Source organism: Lipophrys pholis (genome assembly GCF_963383615.2).
Source record: "Lipophrys pholis genome assembly, chromosome: 22".
Lineage (NCBI taxonomy): Eukaryota > Metazoa > Chordata > Actinopteri > Blenniiformes > Blenniidae > Lipophrys > Lipophrys pholis.
The window spans coordinates 8,093,994-8,112,911 of record NC_137644.1 but is presented as its reverse complement, the minus strand read 5'-3'; the positions used below and the strand labels follow the sequence as shown (position 1 = coordinate 8,112,911).

General features: G+C 42.6%; 4 protein-coding genes across 8 annotated transcripts; 3 read left to right on the top strand and 1 right to left on the bottom strand.

Moving 5' to 3' along the window:
• The first annotated feature begins 128 nt into the window (after positions 1-128).
• On the top strand, positions 129-8,054 carry hcls1 (hematopoietic cell-specific Lyn substrate 1). 3 transcript variants are annotated; one of them, XM_080491906.1, is made up of 17 exons: positions 129-238; positions 856-939; positions 1,021-1,094; positions 1,999-2,122; positions 2,194-2,304; positions 2,704-2,758; positions 2,871-2,981; positions 3,055-3,165; positions 3,246-3,356; positions 3,429-3,484; positions 3,919-3,988; positions 4,076-4,224; positions 4,326-4,451; positions 5,319-5,493; positions 5,570-5,632; positions 5,720-5,861; positions 7,720-8,054. In XM_080491906.1, the coding sequence occupies exons 2-16, from the start codon at positions 856-858 to the stop codon at positions 5,851-5,853; spliced, it is 1,554 nt and encodes a 517-aa protein (XP_080348032.1). In that variant the 5' UTR covers positions 129-238; the 3' UTR covers positions 5,854-5,861; positions 7,720-8,054. The 3 variants fall into 3 exon arrangements, with proteins under 3 accessions (XP_080348032.1, XP_080348031.1, XP_080348030.1); XM_080491905.1 differs by lacking the exon at positions 7,720-8,054 and adding an exon at positions 6,379-6,835; XM_080491904.1 differs by lacking the exon at positions 7,720-8,054 and having other exon boundaries at positions 3,246-3,484; positions 5,720-6,003.
• llph (LLP homolog, long-term synaptic facilitation factor) lies at positions 6,313-10,236 on the bottom strand (the record flags this gene model as incomplete). The annotated part of the gene is made up of 3 exons (XM_080491909.1): positions 10,135-10,236; positions 7,608-7,833; positions 6,313-6,476 (listed from the first exon to the last, which is right to left on the bottom strand). Exons 2-3 carry the CDS (start codon positions 7,819-7,821, stop codon positions 6,313-6,315), a joined length of 378 nt encoding a protein of 125 aa, XP_080348035.1. The 5' UTR covers positions 7,822-7,833; positions 10,135-10,236.
• Positions 10,237-10,306: 70 nt separating this feature from the next.
• Positions 10,307-13,217, top strand: pex26 (peroxisomal biogenesis factor 26). Of its 2 annotated transcripts, none has more exons than XM_080491908.1 (6): positions 10,307-10,331; positions 10,535-10,700; positions 11,032-11,172; positions 11,542-11,855; positions 12,470-12,610; positions 12,703-13,217. In XM_080491908.1, the coding sequence occupies exons 1-6, from the start codon at positions 10,325-10,327 to the stop codon at positions 12,801-12,803; spliced, it is 870 nt and encodes a 289-aa protein (XP_080348034.1). In that variant the 5' UTR covers positions 10,307-10,324; the 3' UTR covers positions 12,804-13,217. The 2 variants fall into 2 exon arrangements, with proteins under 2 accessions (XP_080348034.1, XP_080348033.1); XM_080491907.1 differs by having other exon boundaries at positions 10,499-10,700.
• Positions 13,218-13,373: 156 nt separating this feature from the next.
• Positions 13,374-18,405, top strand: usp18 (ubiquitin specific peptidase 18). 2 transcript variants are annotated; one of them, XM_080492092.1, is made up of 10 exons: positions 13,374-13,777; positions 15,158-15,254; positions 15,752-15,891; positions 15,962-16,041; positions 16,127-16,261; positions 16,348-16,443; positions 16,525-16,686; positions 16,784-16,915; positions 17,185-17,228; positions 17,936-18,405. In XM_080492092.1, the coding sequence occupies exons 1-10, from the start codon at positions 13,735-13,737 to the stop codon at positions 18,003-18,005; spliced, it is 999 nt and encodes a 332-aa protein (XP_080348218.1). In that variant the 5' UTR covers positions 13,374-13,734; the 3' UTR covers positions 18,006-18,405. The 2 variants fall into 2 exon arrangements, with proteins under 2 accessions (XP_080348218.1, XP_080348219.1); XM_080492093.1 differs by having other exon boundaries at positions 13,616-13,777; positions 15,708-15,891.
• The last annotated feature ends 513 nt before the right edge of the window (positions 18,406-18,918 follow it).

Genomic DNA, 18,918 nt, shown 5'->3' with positions numbered 1-18,918 from the left:
GCATCAATTTCAAATTTATTTACATTTATTTTTAAGCATCTTGTTTGACAACGTTTTTATTGTAACTTATTGGAGTAACACGTGGAGGGGGGGGGGATCCACGTTTGGTTTGTTGCGCGCGTTCACGTGTGAGTTGTGCGCGTTCACGCTGATCAGACGGAGTCGTCGTTTGAAGAGCCGCAAAAGTACTAAGTTACTTTAATATCCAAAACACGGATTTCTGCATAGAGCCTGGAAGGTAATGTATTTAGTTGGTTTTTTTCAATGATTTTACAGTTATTAGTCTATTTTTATTTCGTTTTTCATGTCAAACAATTAAGGAAGTAAGAAAATAGTTTGGGACTGAAAGCAGACTATGGAAATATCAGTTTATTACTTTACATTTTGTATGAATGGCTTTAATAAATGGTAAAATAATCCACTTCAATAGGAAGTGCTTTTTAACTTGTACTTAATACCCAATATTTAGATTGTAGTAATTCAGCTGCTCTAATTGAAAGCTTAGATCTTCCACTTCTATCAGTAAGCAGGACCGCAAATATTTAGATCTTCACTTTATATTAACAAACATTAAATCTTCAAACATGAAAAGTGAGTTTCCCGAGAACAATCTGTTTTTGTTGTTGTTTCTTCAGTATTTTACTGTCACATTTGACCAAGTTGAAGCCATGAAGTGTTTTTTCTTAATGAGGAAATGAAGCTTCAAAACATGTCAACTTCCTTTTTGGGACTTCAGCAAACAGCTTGTGGTTGAGTTATTATGTTTCTGCAGTCAGCACAGGCTATTGTTAGAGGTTTCTAATGCAACTACTGACTTGTTGATGTTTGCATTTGAACCATCTTGTGTGATTTTAGATGTGGAAGTCAGTGGTGGGCCACAATGTGAGCCTGAAGGTGGCTGCAGAGGGGGACGACTGGGAGACGGACCCTGACTTCGAGGTGTTGTACACTGGTGTTTACATCACTGCTGAAAGAGCTTCAAATCTGATTTTAAGCTCATGTCTGGTTTCTGTGTCTCAGAACGACGTCTCGGAGCAGGAGCAGAGATGGGGGGCCAAGACCATCGAGGGCTCGGGGCGTAAAGAACACATCAGGTATTGAAATGAAGCACTGAACACGAGCCTGATGATGGAAATCTGCTTGTAATCTGGAGAGAAAAGCAGGTCACAGTGTGGCAACAGGAAGAGGAAGTCAGAGCAGAGCTGTCAGGCTGTGAATCGCTCCTAATATGGGTAGTTTGTGCTGATGACACACTGATCGTCACATTTAAAGCACCATTAGGATCAGACCAGATAAACATGGCAACTGATTTTGGGTTATTTTTTACCTTTTGAGATGCTAAATCAGCCCAGTAGAAATAAACACCTTTATATGTCATATATTATCTGTTGACAATGAAACAGATTCAAATCATATACACATTCTGTTTAATGTCAGTAATCTAACAGCCAAAACAAATAACTTGCATTTCTGGTATTTTAATAGTAAAAACTGTTTGAAAGAATAAATGTAATCATGAAACTGAACACTGGATGCAGATAAAGATGAAGGTGAACAAAAAGCACATTCAGTTTCATTTTTTTTGCTGGAATTCAATGCAGTGTGTGTGTGGCCTGCTTCATCCTAGACACATCGCCTTGCCATCCCAGGACACACATAGACACTAAAGAGACAGACACACCCCAGTGTAACTTCAGAATCAGCAAATAGTCTTAATGCTCGTTTCCAAACTGAAACTCATTCAACCACAGGGACAACATGCAAATGCAAATCATCAACCTGAACTTGAGCCTGACACATTCCCACTATGCTCACAAGTTACTGCATTAGAAACGGAAATACTTTCAAACTGAAGTAAAGAAATGCAAAATAGAACATAAGCAATAATTAGGTTTCTAGAATAAAATAGATGGATGAATTCCTGGTGTAGGGGTATATCGTCCTGTTGGTGTATAGCAACATAATCGTGGTCACCCTGGTTGTGTCGGCCGTGTGCAGCGTTGCAGAGCTCAGAAACAAGGTGGCGGTGGAGCACGAGCAGGTGAAGCAGAGGGAGCACACGCCCAAAGCGTCGTATGGATACGGAGGGAAGTTCGGAGTGGAGAAGGACCGGATGGACAGGGTGAGCCAGCCGCCGTAAAACTCCACAACTTCACAGTTCGGCTTGTTCCTGACCGGTTCTGCTCCCTGCAGGCAGCCATGGGTCACGACTACGTCGGGCAGGTGGAGCAGCACTCGTCCCAGAAAGACGCTTCCAAAGGCTTCGGCGGGAAGTTCGGAGTCCTGAAGGACCGAGTGGATAAGGTGGGACCGACCAGCAGACGAGACTTGACAACAGTCTTTATTTTAAATCATATCAACACAATATAACACCTTGAAATCATTTGAATTATTATTCTAGTGGTTATTGTTTGATCAGAAAGAAAATTGTCTTCCAGTGAAAAAAAAATCGGCAGCTTTGCATCATATTTATTTTTAATTTCAAAATTTACCAGGAAGCCAATGAGGAAAAGCTGATATTGCAGTGATGCTAGTTCTTTTCAATATATCCCATCAATATTACATTTCTACTGTTTTAAGTTTCAACATCACGTTGGATTGAGTTCATTTATATTAAAGTTTGATGGATTGTGAAATGTGTGACTGTAAAGCTGCTTTGTGTGGCTGAAGTGTGGTCATCATTGTGTTGTGTTTTCTCTCCAGTCCGCCATGGGCTTCGAGTACAAGGGAGAGGTGGAGCAACATGGATCCCAGAAAGGTCGAGACTCACATTTCACACTTCAGATGCTGATTTATCTTTCATCCAGTGATTCATCAGCCGTTCCGATCCTCTTCAGTTTGCTTGTCTTAAATCGTCTCGAATGTTCCAGACTACTCGAAGGGATTCGGAGGGAAGTACGGAGTGGAGAAGGAGAGGGTGGACAAGGCCGCTCTGGGCTACGACTACAAGGGCCAGACGGAGAAGCATCAGTCACAGAAAGGTGAGTGCGGGTCTCGACGGAGGTCGGTGTTGGTGCCGTTGAACATTTCACATTGTGGTCTCTCTCTGGTCAGACTACTCGAAGGGATTCGGTGGGAAGTACGGGGTGGAGAAGGAGAAGGTGGACAAAGCCGCGTTGGGTTTCGACTACAAGGGAGAGACGGAGAAGCATCAGTCACAGAAAGGTGATTTAACGTCGCTACGTTTGTTTAACCTAACCAAAATTTTCCCCGACTTGCAATTTCTTTATCTTTCTGATGGTCAGACTACTCGAAGGGGTTCGGGGGGAAGTACGGGGTGGAGAAGGAGAAGGTGGACAAGGCTGCGTTGGGCTACGATTATAAAGGCGAGACGGAGAAGCACGAGTCACAGAAAGGTGAGCCGCGCTCCCACGAGTGCACGACGGGAAGTACTGAGAACCCCCGACTCATCGGATTGATGTGTTTAGATTACTCAGCGGGTTTCGGAGGTCGTTTTGGAGTGCAGACGGACCGCATGGATAAGGTCAGCTTCTTTTCAATCTTTGTTTCCTGTTCACTGCCTGGTCAAAAACACGGAGACGTCATGTTAAAATTACACTTATTGTTTAACTGAAACTTTCAAGCTGTACAGGTTTTATGATCAGATATTAATGGAAACTTTTTCAAAATGTACTTTCGACTAAAACAAAGGAAAACATATGGATTTGTCTGAAAATGTTCTTTTTTCTGCTCAAGTCCACTTCAGATCAAATTTGGCTCCTGAAATAAATTGAGTGAAACCTGGTTTAGGTTGTAGTGAGAGAAATATCTACCATCTGGATGCTGGAGGGAGGAAGATGCTCTGTAATCTGGATGTTGGGGCAAAATTAGGCCAAAACACTTTTAACAGGACAAACATTTAAAAGTTCAATATTTCTACCTCCTTGTTGTCTTGTACGTCGTGTCATCATGTTTCAGAGTGCAGCCGGCTTCTCCGACATAGACTCTCCGACCTCTGCGTACGAAAAAACTCAGCCGATCGAGGCCTGTGAGTCCATTTTCTCTCTTCCTGATGTATAAACTGCTGCCGCGTTCGCACCGCTTTTAACATTCCTTTATACCTGCGGTGAGAAAGCGAGTGCAGGCGCAGGCAAGCTGAAGGCTCGCTTCGAGAGCATGGCCAAAGCTTCAGACGACGAGGACAGGAAGAAAGTGGATGAAGAGCGAGCGAGGAGACAAGCCCGAGAGAGCAGGGAGCGAGAGGAGGCGGAGCGCAGACAGCAGGTAGCAGGACGCCGTGGCGGGAAGGTGTTATTTAAAAAAAAAGATAAAAAGCTCAGGTTTTGTTTTCAGGACGTCTTGTTCAATCACTCCACATCTTTCAGGAGCGGAGCAGCAGAGAGGAGAAACCTCCTCCTCCACCGGTTCCAGAAGTGACTCCAGAGCACATGACGCCAAAAGCAGAGAGTCAGCAGCACATGCCAGAGATACAAGAAATACCTGAATCAGACGTGAGGCAGATTCTCATTTTCAACATATTTAACAGCAGTCCGATCCTCTCCTTCTGAACTTTTCTCCTGACAAGCAGTTTTAGGATCTCGTCTTCATCCAGGAGCATCTTGTGGACTTATTCTGCAGCTCTTGATCAGTTGATTCTGGCAGAACCGCTGACCAAGAACAGTCAGGAAGCAGAACACAAGAACAAATCCAGAGGCCCGTACTACGAACCAGGATGAACATATCCAGGATCTCTCTCCGTTTCCTGGGTTGACTTATCCAGACACGTGTGATCCTGATAACCGTTACTACGATGCAGGTTATCAACTCGCTAGTTTCTCCTCTCCGCTCAGCTGCAGCTCATGAACCCGCACGCCAATCACCATCATATAATAATGGGCGGGTCATTTTCCTAGAGATCTGAGAACATAACCTGCTCCGATGATTAATCCCGGTGAGAAGTGAGTGAGCGACATAGTATGGAAAACCCAGGGTTAATCCGTGAAGTTATCTCAACGAGAGAAAATCCAGCGTCGTCTGGTGGAACTGCAGGTTTACTCTTTAATCTGGCTTTTTATAAATTCGGGTGAAAACTCTTTTCCCGCACACAGGGTAAATAATATGCAGCCATATTAAAAAGACTTTTTGCCTCCTCATACCTCTGAAAAAGCTTTGGGCTCATTTTCTTTTCCGTGATAAAAATGCCCAAAGCAGCTCAGTGCAACACTTGTCTTTACTTTGTTCATCCGTCTTTTTTCCAGCCGTTTCTTCCTCATGACTGAACAAATAAGTCCCATCTTGTATGATTTAACCGTACAACCGGCACTCCAGGATTTGAACTTGGTGGAATCAGATGAAGTAGCTTTGTCAAACGTCTCCAGGAGGAACCGGAATACGACGAGCCGCCGGTGCTGCCTCCGCTCTCAGACAACTTCCCCGAGCCGGACGCCGTCCCTCCTCTACCCGAGAGGTCGGCCAGCGTGGACGAAGACGAAGGAGAAGACGAAGGGGAATACGAGGCAATCGCAGAGCCGCCGCCTCCACCTGAACACACAGGTCTGTGAGCGAAGAGGCAGCGTTCTCCAAACCGAAGGCTTTACTTTCATCGGGATGTTTCTCTCTGAACCTACAGAAGACGACTACGACGATCTGAGTCTCGGACTGAAGGCATTAGCGATCTACGACTACGAAGGAGGTACGACGCCTCGTTATGCGACGCTCATACATTTTCCTGCCCATCAATCTGCATCTTTCTGTCACGTTTCATCTTCTCCCCTCACAGAGGCAGACGACGAGATCTCCTTCAACCCAGACGACGTGATCACCAACGTTGAGATGATCGACGAGGGCTGGTGGAAGGGCCAGTGCCACGGCCGCGTCGGCCTCTTCCCCTCCGCGTACGTCCAGCTCCTGTAAGACCAAAGGTACTCGCACAGACGTGGCTCCGGATTTCAACCACAGCTGTTGCTCTTTGGGACGCCGCTGCAATAAACTGATTTAAAATGACATTTTAAAAGAAAGTTGTGTCATTTGTATACCAACAAGTTTTATTTAATCACATTGACTTCAAATAGCATTTCATATAGTTCATTGGATTTGTAATTGGCTTCACTTGAGATGATTTCAAGCAAACAAAACAGATTCAAGCTTTCCACAGCTCAGATACAAAAAAAGGGCTAAAAATAAAGCATGAAAATCGCATTCGCCTCCATGAGGCGTCAAACAGACACGTCTTTCAGTTCTCATCCCGGAAGAAGCAGTGAATTTTATATCATTTCAAGCTTTGAAAAGGAGAAACTCAGAGTTCATGTATGACAGACGACAAGAGACGACCCAGAGTTTGAGTCCAACGTCAGCCTGCAGATTTCCTCAGATTCACCAGGCGAGGCCCTTTTTCTTCTTGCCCTGACTGCCTTTCTTCGTCGTGCGCTTGCCTTTCAGTTTCTTGGCCTGACGCTGGCTCATCCACGCGGGATACTGTCCATGTTCGTCCAGAAGAGTTTTCTTGTTGCGCTTGCTGTCCATGTCCATCTTTCCATCTGGAAAACAGAAACACAGGAAATGAATGTTTCACCTCCACGGGGAGCTATTTGGACGTTGGTTCATTCAAGACACTAATGACCGACAGGGTTCCTACAAGTTAAATTTAAGACTTTTTAGGAGCCTAAAACTACTTAGACCAAAATTGAATGCCCATTTCAAAGCATGTTCACAGTTGGCGCAAATTAGTTCCTAATTGGAACCTGAACACTAATATTACTTTCTTTGCAGCTTGGACACATCTAAACACAATATAGAGCAAAAACATTTATGGCAACAAAATTTTAGTGCTGCCCCTGACGGCTAATTTTGTAACGATTAATCTTTGACTAATCTTTCGATTAATCTACGCCTAAGTAAAAAAAAAAAAATGAAATGGTTGTCATTTGTGTTTATTTTATTTTAACAACAACTCAGGGGCCAATGCATAAAAGCTGACCTGTACCATGACAAATGTATCTTAAATATCATCAAATAAACAAAATGACGCAAAAGAAGCAACAACTAAGTTTACAACTGAATTGTACGAGCCAATCAGAAGCAGAGTGGAGCCGGTCCCTGGGACGCTTTTGTCCAACCAGGTGCAGCACGTAACTCTGAGCCATGCTACATGCTACGTGCTAAGGACTTTCGGGGCTCACGCAGTAGCGAGGTTACATGCTACACATGATTAAAGAATGACTGATACACTCATCAGCGAGCTGGAGCACGTGGCCGCACACGGCAGAACGCAGGTAGACGCCACACGCTGCCTCCTACTCTAGTGGACACACCACAACTGCAGCCTGCGTTTTCATATCAGAGCAGTAAAGGAGGAGGAAGAGGAGCAGGTTGAACAAGCAGCGAGCGCAACATACACAGTGCAGTCTGAAACTTTTTCTAGTCAATTGTGTCGACTCGTCATGGCAACTCTACAAAATTTAAGACCTACAATATCAAACTTAATAGCTTTTAAACCCTTTTTTAAAAGGTATTAAATACAGATTTGTAAATTTAATACATTTAAGACTTAAAGACCCTGCAGGAACCCTGGACTGAGGATTTAACAATGACTTGTTCCAACTGCACTAATTTATAAATCTACAGATATTTTTAGGTCACAAATAACATCATGCTGCATCTCTCCTCACCATCTCCCTCTCCCTCTGCCATGTCCTCATCCGCCTTCTTTATCTTGTCCGCCGGCACCACGGTGGCGATCTCCTGCATGTCGGTCATCACGGCCTCTCCTTTTTTGTCCAGATTCAGAGCCTGCTTCAGCCGGGCCAGCTCCTTGGGGGCGTTCTTCTTCCTCTTCTCCGCCCGCATCTTTCTCTTCCATTTACTGCGGAGGCTCTTCGCCATCGTAACGACGTTCTGAAAGCACAGAAACAGACAAACTAGCAGCTTTTGGTTTGGGTTTTTTACTACAACTTGTTAAAAACACATTACAAACAGAACTCAAATACTTGAACAAGCTACATTTCGCCTCAGTCAATGTGTGATTATAATGCTGTCTTCAGACAATACGATGTTCTACAATGTCCCACACCGACTTTTCCTGATTATTTTTAACCAATAAAATTCTATTGAGACACATTTGTTTCCAAAACTGACGTTTTTCAACCAGAATTCAATCCAACAACTAAAAATGTTGAATTATACCAGAAAAAGTTTAAAAAATCCTTGTGGGAAACACTGAAAATTATATGAAAGTCAACTTTAAACAGAACCCTCATTATAAATAAGACAGACTTATTAAAAATACTCTAATTATTCTAAACACAAGGTTTTATTTATTTTAACTCAACCTATGTGAGTTAATTTTTATAACTGCAGGTATTGCTCTCAGGAGGGACTCTGCAGCTCAACTTGTAGATTTTCTCACTACTAAATAAAGTTTAATGTCTTAAAAAGGCTCTGGGGAGATTCCAGATCTGGTTCCAATTTATAACAAGTTCCCACTGTTGGATCCATCTGATGTTAATTGATTCCTCACTTGATTCTTTCTATACTACCAAACTTTTTTCACACACTGCGAATCGAATTTTAATATGAGCGTCATGAAGCAGAGGAAACTGCTAAAAAAGAAGAAACAAAGTGATGGTTGTGCTGTTTATGATCAGTGTAAAGTCATTAGAAATAACACAAGCAGTCTGTATAAACATTGTCTGAACACAGCATTGTGCTTCAAGAATGTCGTGACTTTTCCACTCAGCCTTTGAGCCCCGGCTTCGTGCTGACTGATACTAAAGGTACTTTTAACTTTGTTTTAAATTACACTTGGACTAACTTGTAACACAGCTCTATGTGCTTACTGTTAGCTCTCGAGAAAACCACCAACTGTTTCTTTTTCAGTGACGACACACTCGCTGACCACTTTATTGGGTACACTGTGCTACAAATGGACTTGACTCCCCGCTACCATCAGAACTGCCTTAATTATGGGTGGTGACGATTCTACAAAGTGCTGCAAACTTTCCTCAGAGATGTTGTTCCACATTGAAATGATATCAGATTTGTCAGCTGAACATCCATCCTGTTTTACCACTAATAAAATATGCTCTATTGGAGAAAGTGGAATCCAAAAGCTTGGACATGGTCAGATACTAAACTCATGTAGTCTGTGGCATTTAAATAAAGTCCTACACCATTGCAGCATGAACCATCAATATATGGCAGGATGGATTCATCATCATTAAACACAAGTTTGTGACACTGTAATCTCAATGTAACAGCAGAACTAAGACTCCTCAGACCAAGCAACATGTTTGGAATCTTCTACTGTAAATACTTCAGCCTCCGTTTCCAGTTCTGGATGGATGGAGCCAGTCACCTACAAGGTTCCACGCGTTTCTCTAATCAGATATGCCTTTTTTTCTTTCCTTTCATCAACTCAACCCAGTCAGGTTGTTTTTGTCAGACTGGTGGCATCAACCAAGTATTAATAACTACCACACACTGGATATTTTCTCTTCTTCAGACCAATTTCTGTAAACCCTAGAGATGGTTGAGCATGAAAATAGTCTGGCAACAGCAATGATGTAACCTTCAAAGTGAATCACCTTGTTTCCATAATTCCCTTGCTAAGTGAGGACTTCAGTAGCTCATCTTGATGATGTTTATATGTCGAAACACATTGGGTTACTGCCATGTGATTGTCTCATTAGTGTAACTATCAGTCAAACAAGTGTCGTGTGTGAAGTGCAGATTAAGGAGCTCAATTCCCAAACCGTGGAAAGCTGAAGCATCTGCTAACACTAAAGACTTAGAAATAGCCCAGAACACGTGGATTTGACTTAATGATATTCATCACACTTTGTTTAAAAAAAACATGGAGACTGGTACATTGATATAAACCCATCAGACTAAAATCCCGGAGAACTCTGTTTAAGGTGTCGCATCTTCCTACTGACAATAATAGTTAAATATACAACTATAGACATACTTGACGTTAAAGAAAAAGTAATGTGTGAAGAATCTGCAAATCGACAATGAAAATAAGTACATTGATGTGGAATTAGTAAATAGTCGCGCAAGCTAAATGCTAAGTAAACTGCTACATAGTTAGCCGTGAATTCCGGGCCTTAAAATGCTTAAAACCCGGCTTGACGGGGCGTCATAAGATCACACAGAAGTGGATTTTACTTGTCGATATAAAATGCAACCGTTACTTACATTTCGCTTCGGTCGTTTGTCTTTTTCTGTGACTTTCTTCTTGCTGCTTTCACGCAAATACACACTTACACAGCGAACACGTGTTTACAAGGCAGGCAGCGTACTGATGACGTGTGAGGAAGCCGTCACCTGATTGGCTGGCTTAGTTTCTGACGCCTGATTGGTCAGTGATCTCTGTACCGGAAGCATCATGGAAGGTAAACAAACAGTTTGGAAGGTTTAAAGGGCAAATTATTGATTTTTAACGTGGTTATTCAGCATTTTGCTGCATTCTGCGCATATTGAAATGAAGGGAAAACACACTGCGTTGTAAACTGCGTGAAGTTATCTTTCTGGATTTTCGTTTCTTTTTTTAAATTTGGAGCGATGAGCAACACGTCGATAACCACTCAGGGTGCAGGTCGATCAGCCTGCAGCCCCTCCATCCCATCCTCCTCTACACCCATGTTCAACATGCTCCAGACGGCTGCTGAGCAGATGATGATCCACAAAGATTTCCAGGCGGTTTTCGACACGTGTAACAAAGGTCTGCAGAGCGTGGGCAGCCTGGAGCAGGAGGAACACAGGTGAGAACGTCCCCCTCCATGTTGAATGTGTTTCCATTTGACCTCGGCTGGCGGAGTTCGCTCTGTCTCTCAATCACCCGTTTCACTTTTCAGTTTCGAGAAAGAAAAGTTATTGATTTGGGCTTCTAACGATGCACTCAAGATACTATTCTGAAGCCTCTCACTAATGTCTATAACTCAGTATTTAGGTTTATTTTGCAGTTGGTGTGTTTTTGTATATATTTGGATTATTTACTAATATATGATTAATTAGTAATATTACACAGTAATACACCGACTGCCTGCTGCAACTTCTGATGTTTGTGTGACTCTGTTTTCTGTGTGTTTGCAGATATTCAGAGTTTAAGGCTGGTTTCTGCATCTTAGGGATTCAGGCTCTGGCTGAGATGAATCAGTGGCCCGGGGTCCTTTCCTGGGTTCTGCAGCAATATGAGCAGCAGGAGAAAATACCAGCCAAAGTACTGCAGATATGGTGAGGAACTCCAAAAAAGTATTCTGTGAGCAGGTCATACAAGTCCAATTCCATAAGAACTTGTGGCAATGTACAAAAAATGAATCAAAAGGAAGTGAAATGATTAGTAATACTCTGATAACCCAGACTGGATGTTTGACACATCTGGTTATATTAGGAGTTTAGCATGAAATAAAATCTCCCGGCAGTGTAAACTTAGAGCAGCTCAGCTAGAAAGTGGTTCATGATGACAAGAAGTTGCTCGAACTACAAACTTTAATAAAGAGGAGGGTTTTATGGCTGATCTTAAAAATAAAGACTGTGTTGGCCTCCATAGCTGCCTCACAAAAATACACCAGTTGAATGGACTTGTTTCTTGTTTCTGTCCAGCATTCTTCTTTACTCTAAGGTGTGTGAGCCTGCAGTGATGCAGGAAACAGCCAGAGTCTGGTTACACTGCCCGGCCAACAGCACAGCGTCCGGCTTCAGGACAGTGGCAGAGCTGTACCTGCTGCATATCCTGGTACCTCTGGGACATTTAGAGGATGCCCGGGCGCTGGTGACAGGTGAGGTCGGCAGCACCGCCTTCACAGAAGATCAGAGGCGCACAGCGCTGGAAGTCGTGGAAGAAACAGAGCGAGACATGCTCGAACCAGAAAACCCTGCAAACCCTGAGACCCCAGCAGAGCCGGTAACACCTCAAGGTAGATCGATAGATAAGACAGACGACCAGACATACCAAACCCTTCCCAAGCCACAAGGACTTACTGGGCCGGCTCCGGTTTCCGTAGTGTGAAGCGGGTGGTAGTTGATAACTCCCCCCAAACGGGACACTTGTCCATCGCAGGATAGTCCCCAGCATATGTGGGTACTCATTTATACAGCTGAGTTGATTGGAGCAAAGTTGGGCAAAGTGCCTTGCTCAAAGACACAGTGGAAAGGACAAGGATCAAACTATGACTTCAAGTTACGAATCAGACACGCCAGACAGACAGACAGACTTTATTAATTCTGGGAGAAATTCAAGTTTTCAGTGCCAAATACAACAACAAAAGCACAAATCAAACACTTCTAATTTCCAAATTTATAGAAATACCAAGTGTATTTAAAGTTGATATTCACAGAATTTACACATTTCAAGGCCGTCTACACATAGGTGAACAGACATATGCCCCTCTGCGCGACCATTGAGTGATGAATTTTCCCCCAAAAAATGTACCCCCCAAAAAAATCAAACATGAACATTTGACTATGTACTGTCACGTAAGTGCAAACACTCCCTGTGAGAGATTTCTCTGACTGTTTCTGTGTTCTTCAGGCACTGTCATCCAGAAACTTGAAGCCATGCTCATGTTTCTACACAGAAGAGTAAGGTTCTCTGGCTCTGGCTGGTTCCCTCTACGGAAGCTCTTTCTGGCTGCTGTGCTCCTCTACATGCTCTTTGTCCGGATGGATCCAGGTCAGATGAATTAATATCAGTCACACTGGGTTTTTCAGCTTAATTACGAACTGTTTAAATATGTTTTGTGCTTTTTTTTCCCCCACTTGTAGCTCTTCCGTCTTCTTTCATGTGGATTTCCAAACTTCTTCAGCTGATCAAACAGATGTGGAACACCTTGTTGGCACCATATCATCAGAGCAAAGCATTGTAGAAGAGACACTTTCCCTCTCATCTTGTTGTGGACACTGTTTGTTTTGGTAGTAAAAAGTTACTGCAAAGATTTTCTGTGAATGATTTTGTTTTTTCAGATGGAAAACACTTAAACGCTCTACGAATCTACAAAAACTCTTCAACCTTATTTAAGTGCATTTGTTTTGTAAAGAAATAAAAATATATATCAATAATTTTTCCAATGAATCTGATCCTGAAATGTAGTTTAACCACAAAAATGGCCATTAACAACTGGCTGGACTTTAAAATGCTGAAATCCATTTTAAAGTATTGTCTACAAAATATTTGTTTTTAAAACAGTGATTCTAGCATACAATTTTGATTAAAGTACTTTAATTCGTGTTAAATTCTCATCCTGCAGCTACAATAAAGAAAACTACTCTGATCATTTCAGAATAGCTCTGAATCTTTCTTTTATTTCCTGATAAATAGTGCTTTTACATTAATATCCCAGTCCAGTTTCACATTTGCAGGTAGGAGATCAGTGAATAGAAACGAAACCATCATTTTGCTAGAAAAATAGAAACTGAGAGCAGAGTTTACTTCCCCCACTGAACGTTTAAGGATGTGCCAGTGCAATGAACTCACCACCTGGGTCATTTTGGGCAGTTAAATATGCAAATAAAACTACAGATAAAGGATTTAAGCTGGTGGAATAAAGTCAGTAAGTGTTTGAGAAGTGTTGGAACGACAGCTGAGCTTGCGTTTGCTCTGCTACGTATTTTATTTATGGACTTATTTTAGGTTTCGATTCTGTGTAATGAACGTATAAAACGAAACTGAAGCCGGGAAGGACGCCATTTTTCTTGTGGGCAGGCTGATAGACGTCAATTCACCGCTTCATCCAGGTGATTAAAACACTTCTGCAGCTTCCCTCAGCTGACTTATCCCAACAAACTCAATCTGCACTGATGTCTTCTCGGATATGTGGGCTGTTTTTCAGGAGTTATTTTGGTGAGTAAATGTTTACTTTCCCCTTAATTATCTAGTATCTCTACCTAGCGAATAAGATTACATAAAGTGACAGAATTACGAAAAAGTACAAGAACATGTATCAGAAAGGAGCACAGGCATGATATTTGACTTACTCAATGTCTTTAAAATGATTAACAAGAGCCTCAGATATTCTGTAGAGATTCTCAGTCACATCAGAATTAGTCGCAGTTTTAGGTGTTTTGGATGAATTGGTTTTCCTGTTAATTGATGACCGACTTTAGCGTCTGTCGTTGCTGCTAACCGCAGATGTTAAAATAAGAATCACAAACGCTACGACACTTTGAAACTATGTTGTAAATGCGATTAAACTGCGTTCGCCTGGACAGCTACGTTTTTCTGTCGGGGTTTAATATCTAATGTTACTAGCAACAACGACGGACGCCAAAGCAGGTTGGTCACCAGTTAACAGGGACACGAGATATTCCGCCCCACCGGTCCTGTTGGAAGTTGATTCTATTGCCATGCGAGGTGCTTGGATGTCCATCCATACATCCATACATCCATAAACTCACAATCACACCCATGTCACCAATAAATTTCAATTACACAAACACAAAATGGTTAAATATTCATGCATTGATCCTGTTTTTGGATTATTGATCAAACAGTAAATTATTGAACAATCATAATATTTATTGGACCTGTGAACTGCTGACCTGCAAAGGTAGCAACCAGCCTTTTCCAATAACAAGCTCTGATTGCTGAGTTGGATAAAGTATTATTATCATTATTATTATTATTATTATTATACAGTTATATAAATCACCTAATACATCACTGAAGCTCAAGTGGTGCCATTGAAGACAAACCCCCTCACGGGGAATCACACATTTCTGGATGGTGACTGGTGAAACTTCCAGTTATAAACCTTCAGTTTGTTGTGAATAATACGCTTTATCTGGTCCTTGTCATAAATACCTTCTGCACTGTCTGCTAGCATTTAACAACTATTTTCCTCCTCACACGTTCCAATAAATCCCTCAGTTGTGTTTCATTGGAATAGAAAGGTAAATAACGTAGCCGGGCGTGTGTTAAGTAAACCTGCTTGACGTCTCCTTTGCGCAGAGTCTTAAACCAATAAACGGAATGTGCTCGGTGCCCAGTCGGCTCCACACTGATTTGTTATGATATTAGAATATATACATGGGCTGGGTGTTCTGGACAGCTGTATTGACATTCTGAACCCATGCTCGCTTATGATGCACTCCGCTGCGTCAAGTGAATTACATTTTTATTCCTTGTTTAAATGGATGGCGCGGGCCCCTCCGAGGGGTCGTCGAGGTGGGCTCCGGCTGGACTCTGAATGTCTTGTTTCACCTTGTCGATGGTCTGTCACAGGAATGAGGGGCCTCACCAACCACCATCTGTCCTGCTGTGTCAACACTTTGCTGCAGACGCTCTCCTCTACTTGGGAAATCGCAGATCTACTGGAAAAGTAAGCAAAGAAGGAATGAAAGACTAATCATTACGAGCTTGACTGTATTTCGCTAATGCCCCGTTGTGCTTTGGATAAGATGGTTACAGAGAGTTGAGAAGTCTATATCGCCTTATAAATTGGGTTCTTATTGTACTAATGTGCTATTTTAACAACAAATCATCCACCATATAGTTATGACAGTAACTATAATTTGAATATGTTTTTAGACATTTTCAAATACATTCATTTATTATTATTTGATTCTAATATTCTCACACATTGAAGAACTTTTGACAAATTCTGCAAACTTCACACATTTAAGAACAGTCACAAAATTCCCTGTGCTCAGTCGTCACGGAAATGTGGCGTTTTTCCATGTTGTCATGGAAACGTGAGGCCCGTCCTACGATTTGAGACAATATTTTGAAAAGTCAACAGTGTCCCTGTAGATGCAAATATGTTTTTCCACAGGAAAAAAAGTCTGATGAATAATGAGGGTTGATGAATTCCACCAGGTGGGAAACGGGTGGGAGTTGTGAAGCTGGTAATGTTCCTCTGCAGTTGAAGCGAGTCCTCGTGGCAATGCGGGGCGACTCCCTTCAGCCCGCTCCACATCGGGACTTCCTCCAGTGTCTGCACACAAACAACATCCGACGTAAGAGCCACAAATTCACCCAGTTCACTGGTCTCCAGATGCTTCTTCTTCTGACAGCGTTGTTTTGCAGTGAACAGGCAGCATGATGCAGACGAGGTGTTCCTCTTCATCCTGAACTTCATCCAGAAGCAGATGGACGACCGCGCTCTGGTTGGTCCTCAGTCACTCCTCCTCTCTATTCGTCCTCCTTGACTGAAACACCCTCACAGTGTTTGTCTGTGCTTTTCCTCTCCAGGCTCTGGAAATCCAGGACCTGTACCGGATTTCAGTGGAGAATGTGCTGCAGTGTTCAGAGTGCTCCTCTGTCCGGACTCGAACCAGCTACCTGCTCAGCCTGCCGCTGCACATCAAGGACGACCACAACTCTCTGGTGCCGCTTCTTTTGTTGTTCATATGTACATGTTTGAGAATAAAAATGAGTAAAAGCACAAATAATTAACTTGTAAACTCTTTCAGGAAGACTGCCTGACCTCCTTCTTTGAGCTTCAGGAGCTGACGGACCTAAACTGCTGCTTCTGCGCACCATGTGGAAGAAAGACTCCCTCCAAGCAGGTCAGGCTTACCCAAATCCAACCCCCTCCAATATTTCATGATGCACTCTTTAACGGGAAGCGTTTGACTTCTGCTCTTCAGGGCATCCGGCTGCTCTCTCTGCCTCGTATCTTGTGTGTCCACTTGAAGCGATTTCGTAACATGCGAGGCGACCTGCGAAAACTCGACTGCAGGCTGACTTTTCCCGAAACCTTTGACTTTTCTGAGGTGGTGAGAGACGCCCTCTCCTCTACCTTCACCCAGGTAACTTCCACGTACATACCTGACGATATACAGTGTGAGTGCACATGTGCACACACTTATATAATCCACACTGCTGAACGTGTTTCTGCTGTCGCAGGAGGTTTGCAGGTACACTTTGTACGCGGTGGTCGTGCACTCTGGAGTTACATCATGTGGCCACTACACGGCGTACGTCCGTCACAGGGGCAACAATCGCTGGTATTACGCAGATGACAGTGACGTACAAGAGGTATAAACAATCGCTACCTTTTTATTTTTTTGCACATTTGCTTTTAACGTCTCAAAATGTATTTAAAATAACTGCTTTTAATACTTGGCAGAAATCTATTTCTTTTATTATGTGTTTTTTATGACCGTTTTTGATTGTTTCTGCATTTTTTTTTTTTGAGAAACATGATGTAAAGTGTCTTGGAGTGTTTTAGAAAGAGCTATACAATAAAATGTATTTTTGTTGTCGTTGTTAAATCTGTTTAATTTGATTTCCACTCCAACTCTCAGGCCTCATGGGAGGACGTGAAGACGACATATGGTGGAAAAAACAGGTAACATACAAATTATTATTTTGGATTTTCAAGGTCCTGTATTCATGATAAGTTACTATAATTATGTGATGTGTGTTTACAAATAGAAGCGCTTGCAGTAGTTTTCTGTGTCCACGACTGATGATCAAGCAAATCTTGTCACATTAAAAAAAAAAAAAAAAGCATCAATATAAGACATGTTAAACAATTCACACCTACAAACCTCCTGTATTCTAGTAGTTCTGTCAGTTTCTCGTTTCTCGTCTTGGGGGGAAAACAAAACATAAAAAGATGCACAAGTTATCAAACCAGGTTACTTTCAGATGAAGAGTTAACCCCTTCACTCCTGTGTCTTTTTCATTCATTCATTCATTCAGTGGGTTGAAGTCGCTCCATGTTGCTTCACGAGTTGAATCTGAGGTTATAATAAAGCATTTTTAAGCTGACGTAATTCAGCTTTTATCCTTTATTTGCCGAAGCGGCTACACATTTTAAACAAAGCCTCATTGTTGGCTCCTTGATGGAGATTTAAAGCTGATTGTGTGTTTTTTTTTCCTGCGATGACAAGCAGAAGAAATCCATCTCAGCTGTCGTATTGTCTTCGAACAACAAACACTTTTCACTTCCTCGTCCCTTATAGAGGATCCCACTGCTGTAACCGCCATCTTAACTCCAGAAGATATTCTGAAGATTTACTTTGAAATTGCTCGTTGTGTGTCTTTTCACAGTAACACAGCTTACATGTTGATGTACAGAAGAGGCTCAGTGCAGGTCGAACACCCGGAAGCTTCCGGCTGAGCGGACGATGTGAACTGTTCAGATGACCTGGTCCAACATAGGAATAATAAAAAATAAAAAAAAACCATCATCCATCATCTTCTAATAATTTATTTTACTGATCTTTGGAGAAGGTTGTACCTTTGACCTCTGAGTTCCTGAGGAATGCAGAGCTGTGTGGGAGTTTGACCAGTAGGGGGCGTTGAAGACTCAAAGCAGGGGAGGTTTTCCTCGTCAGACCACACACACTGTGCACTCACTCAGTGATATTGGGGTGGGGGGAGTGCTGAGCTTAGACATTTGCTGTTTGGGGGGAAATACCTGCTGCAGGGCTCATTCATGAAGTCACACTCTCTTCTCTGGACTGTGCTTTCCTCTCATGCATTATCTAAACACTAATAAAAGAATTTTGAGTGAGCACAGCTCTGTTGTTTCTTTGCATCTGCTGACGCACCAACACCTACTAGATGTGAGCTTCCAGACTGCACTCGGTGCAGCACGTTGCAGTCTGAGGAGGCGAGGTGTCGCGGTCGCGGCCACAGAAGCCGAGCGGCGAGGGAACCGTGAGAAATGGTGCCGATGTGCCGCTGAGCTCTGACAGAATGGAACATGTCTGCCCAGCGCCAGAAGCAGCAGCAGGCCTCATGCTTAGTCATCGCCATGCTAGAGGAGGAGGAGGAGGAGGAGGAGGAGTGTAGATCAGGGGTACCAGTGTGTTTTCATTTGACTCACAGTCACAGATTCGCTCAGCAGTTCTGCGTTGTTGACAAGAGATGATAACTCAATTCCTAATGAGTCCCGAGTATGAAGCATTTGCTGGAAAGCGGCCCGACGCCACCGAGTAATGACTTGTACAGTCTTTAGTACAAGTCATAAATATTTAGATTGACAAGAAAATATCCAGCACTGTTTTTGTTTGCATGATGCCAAATTC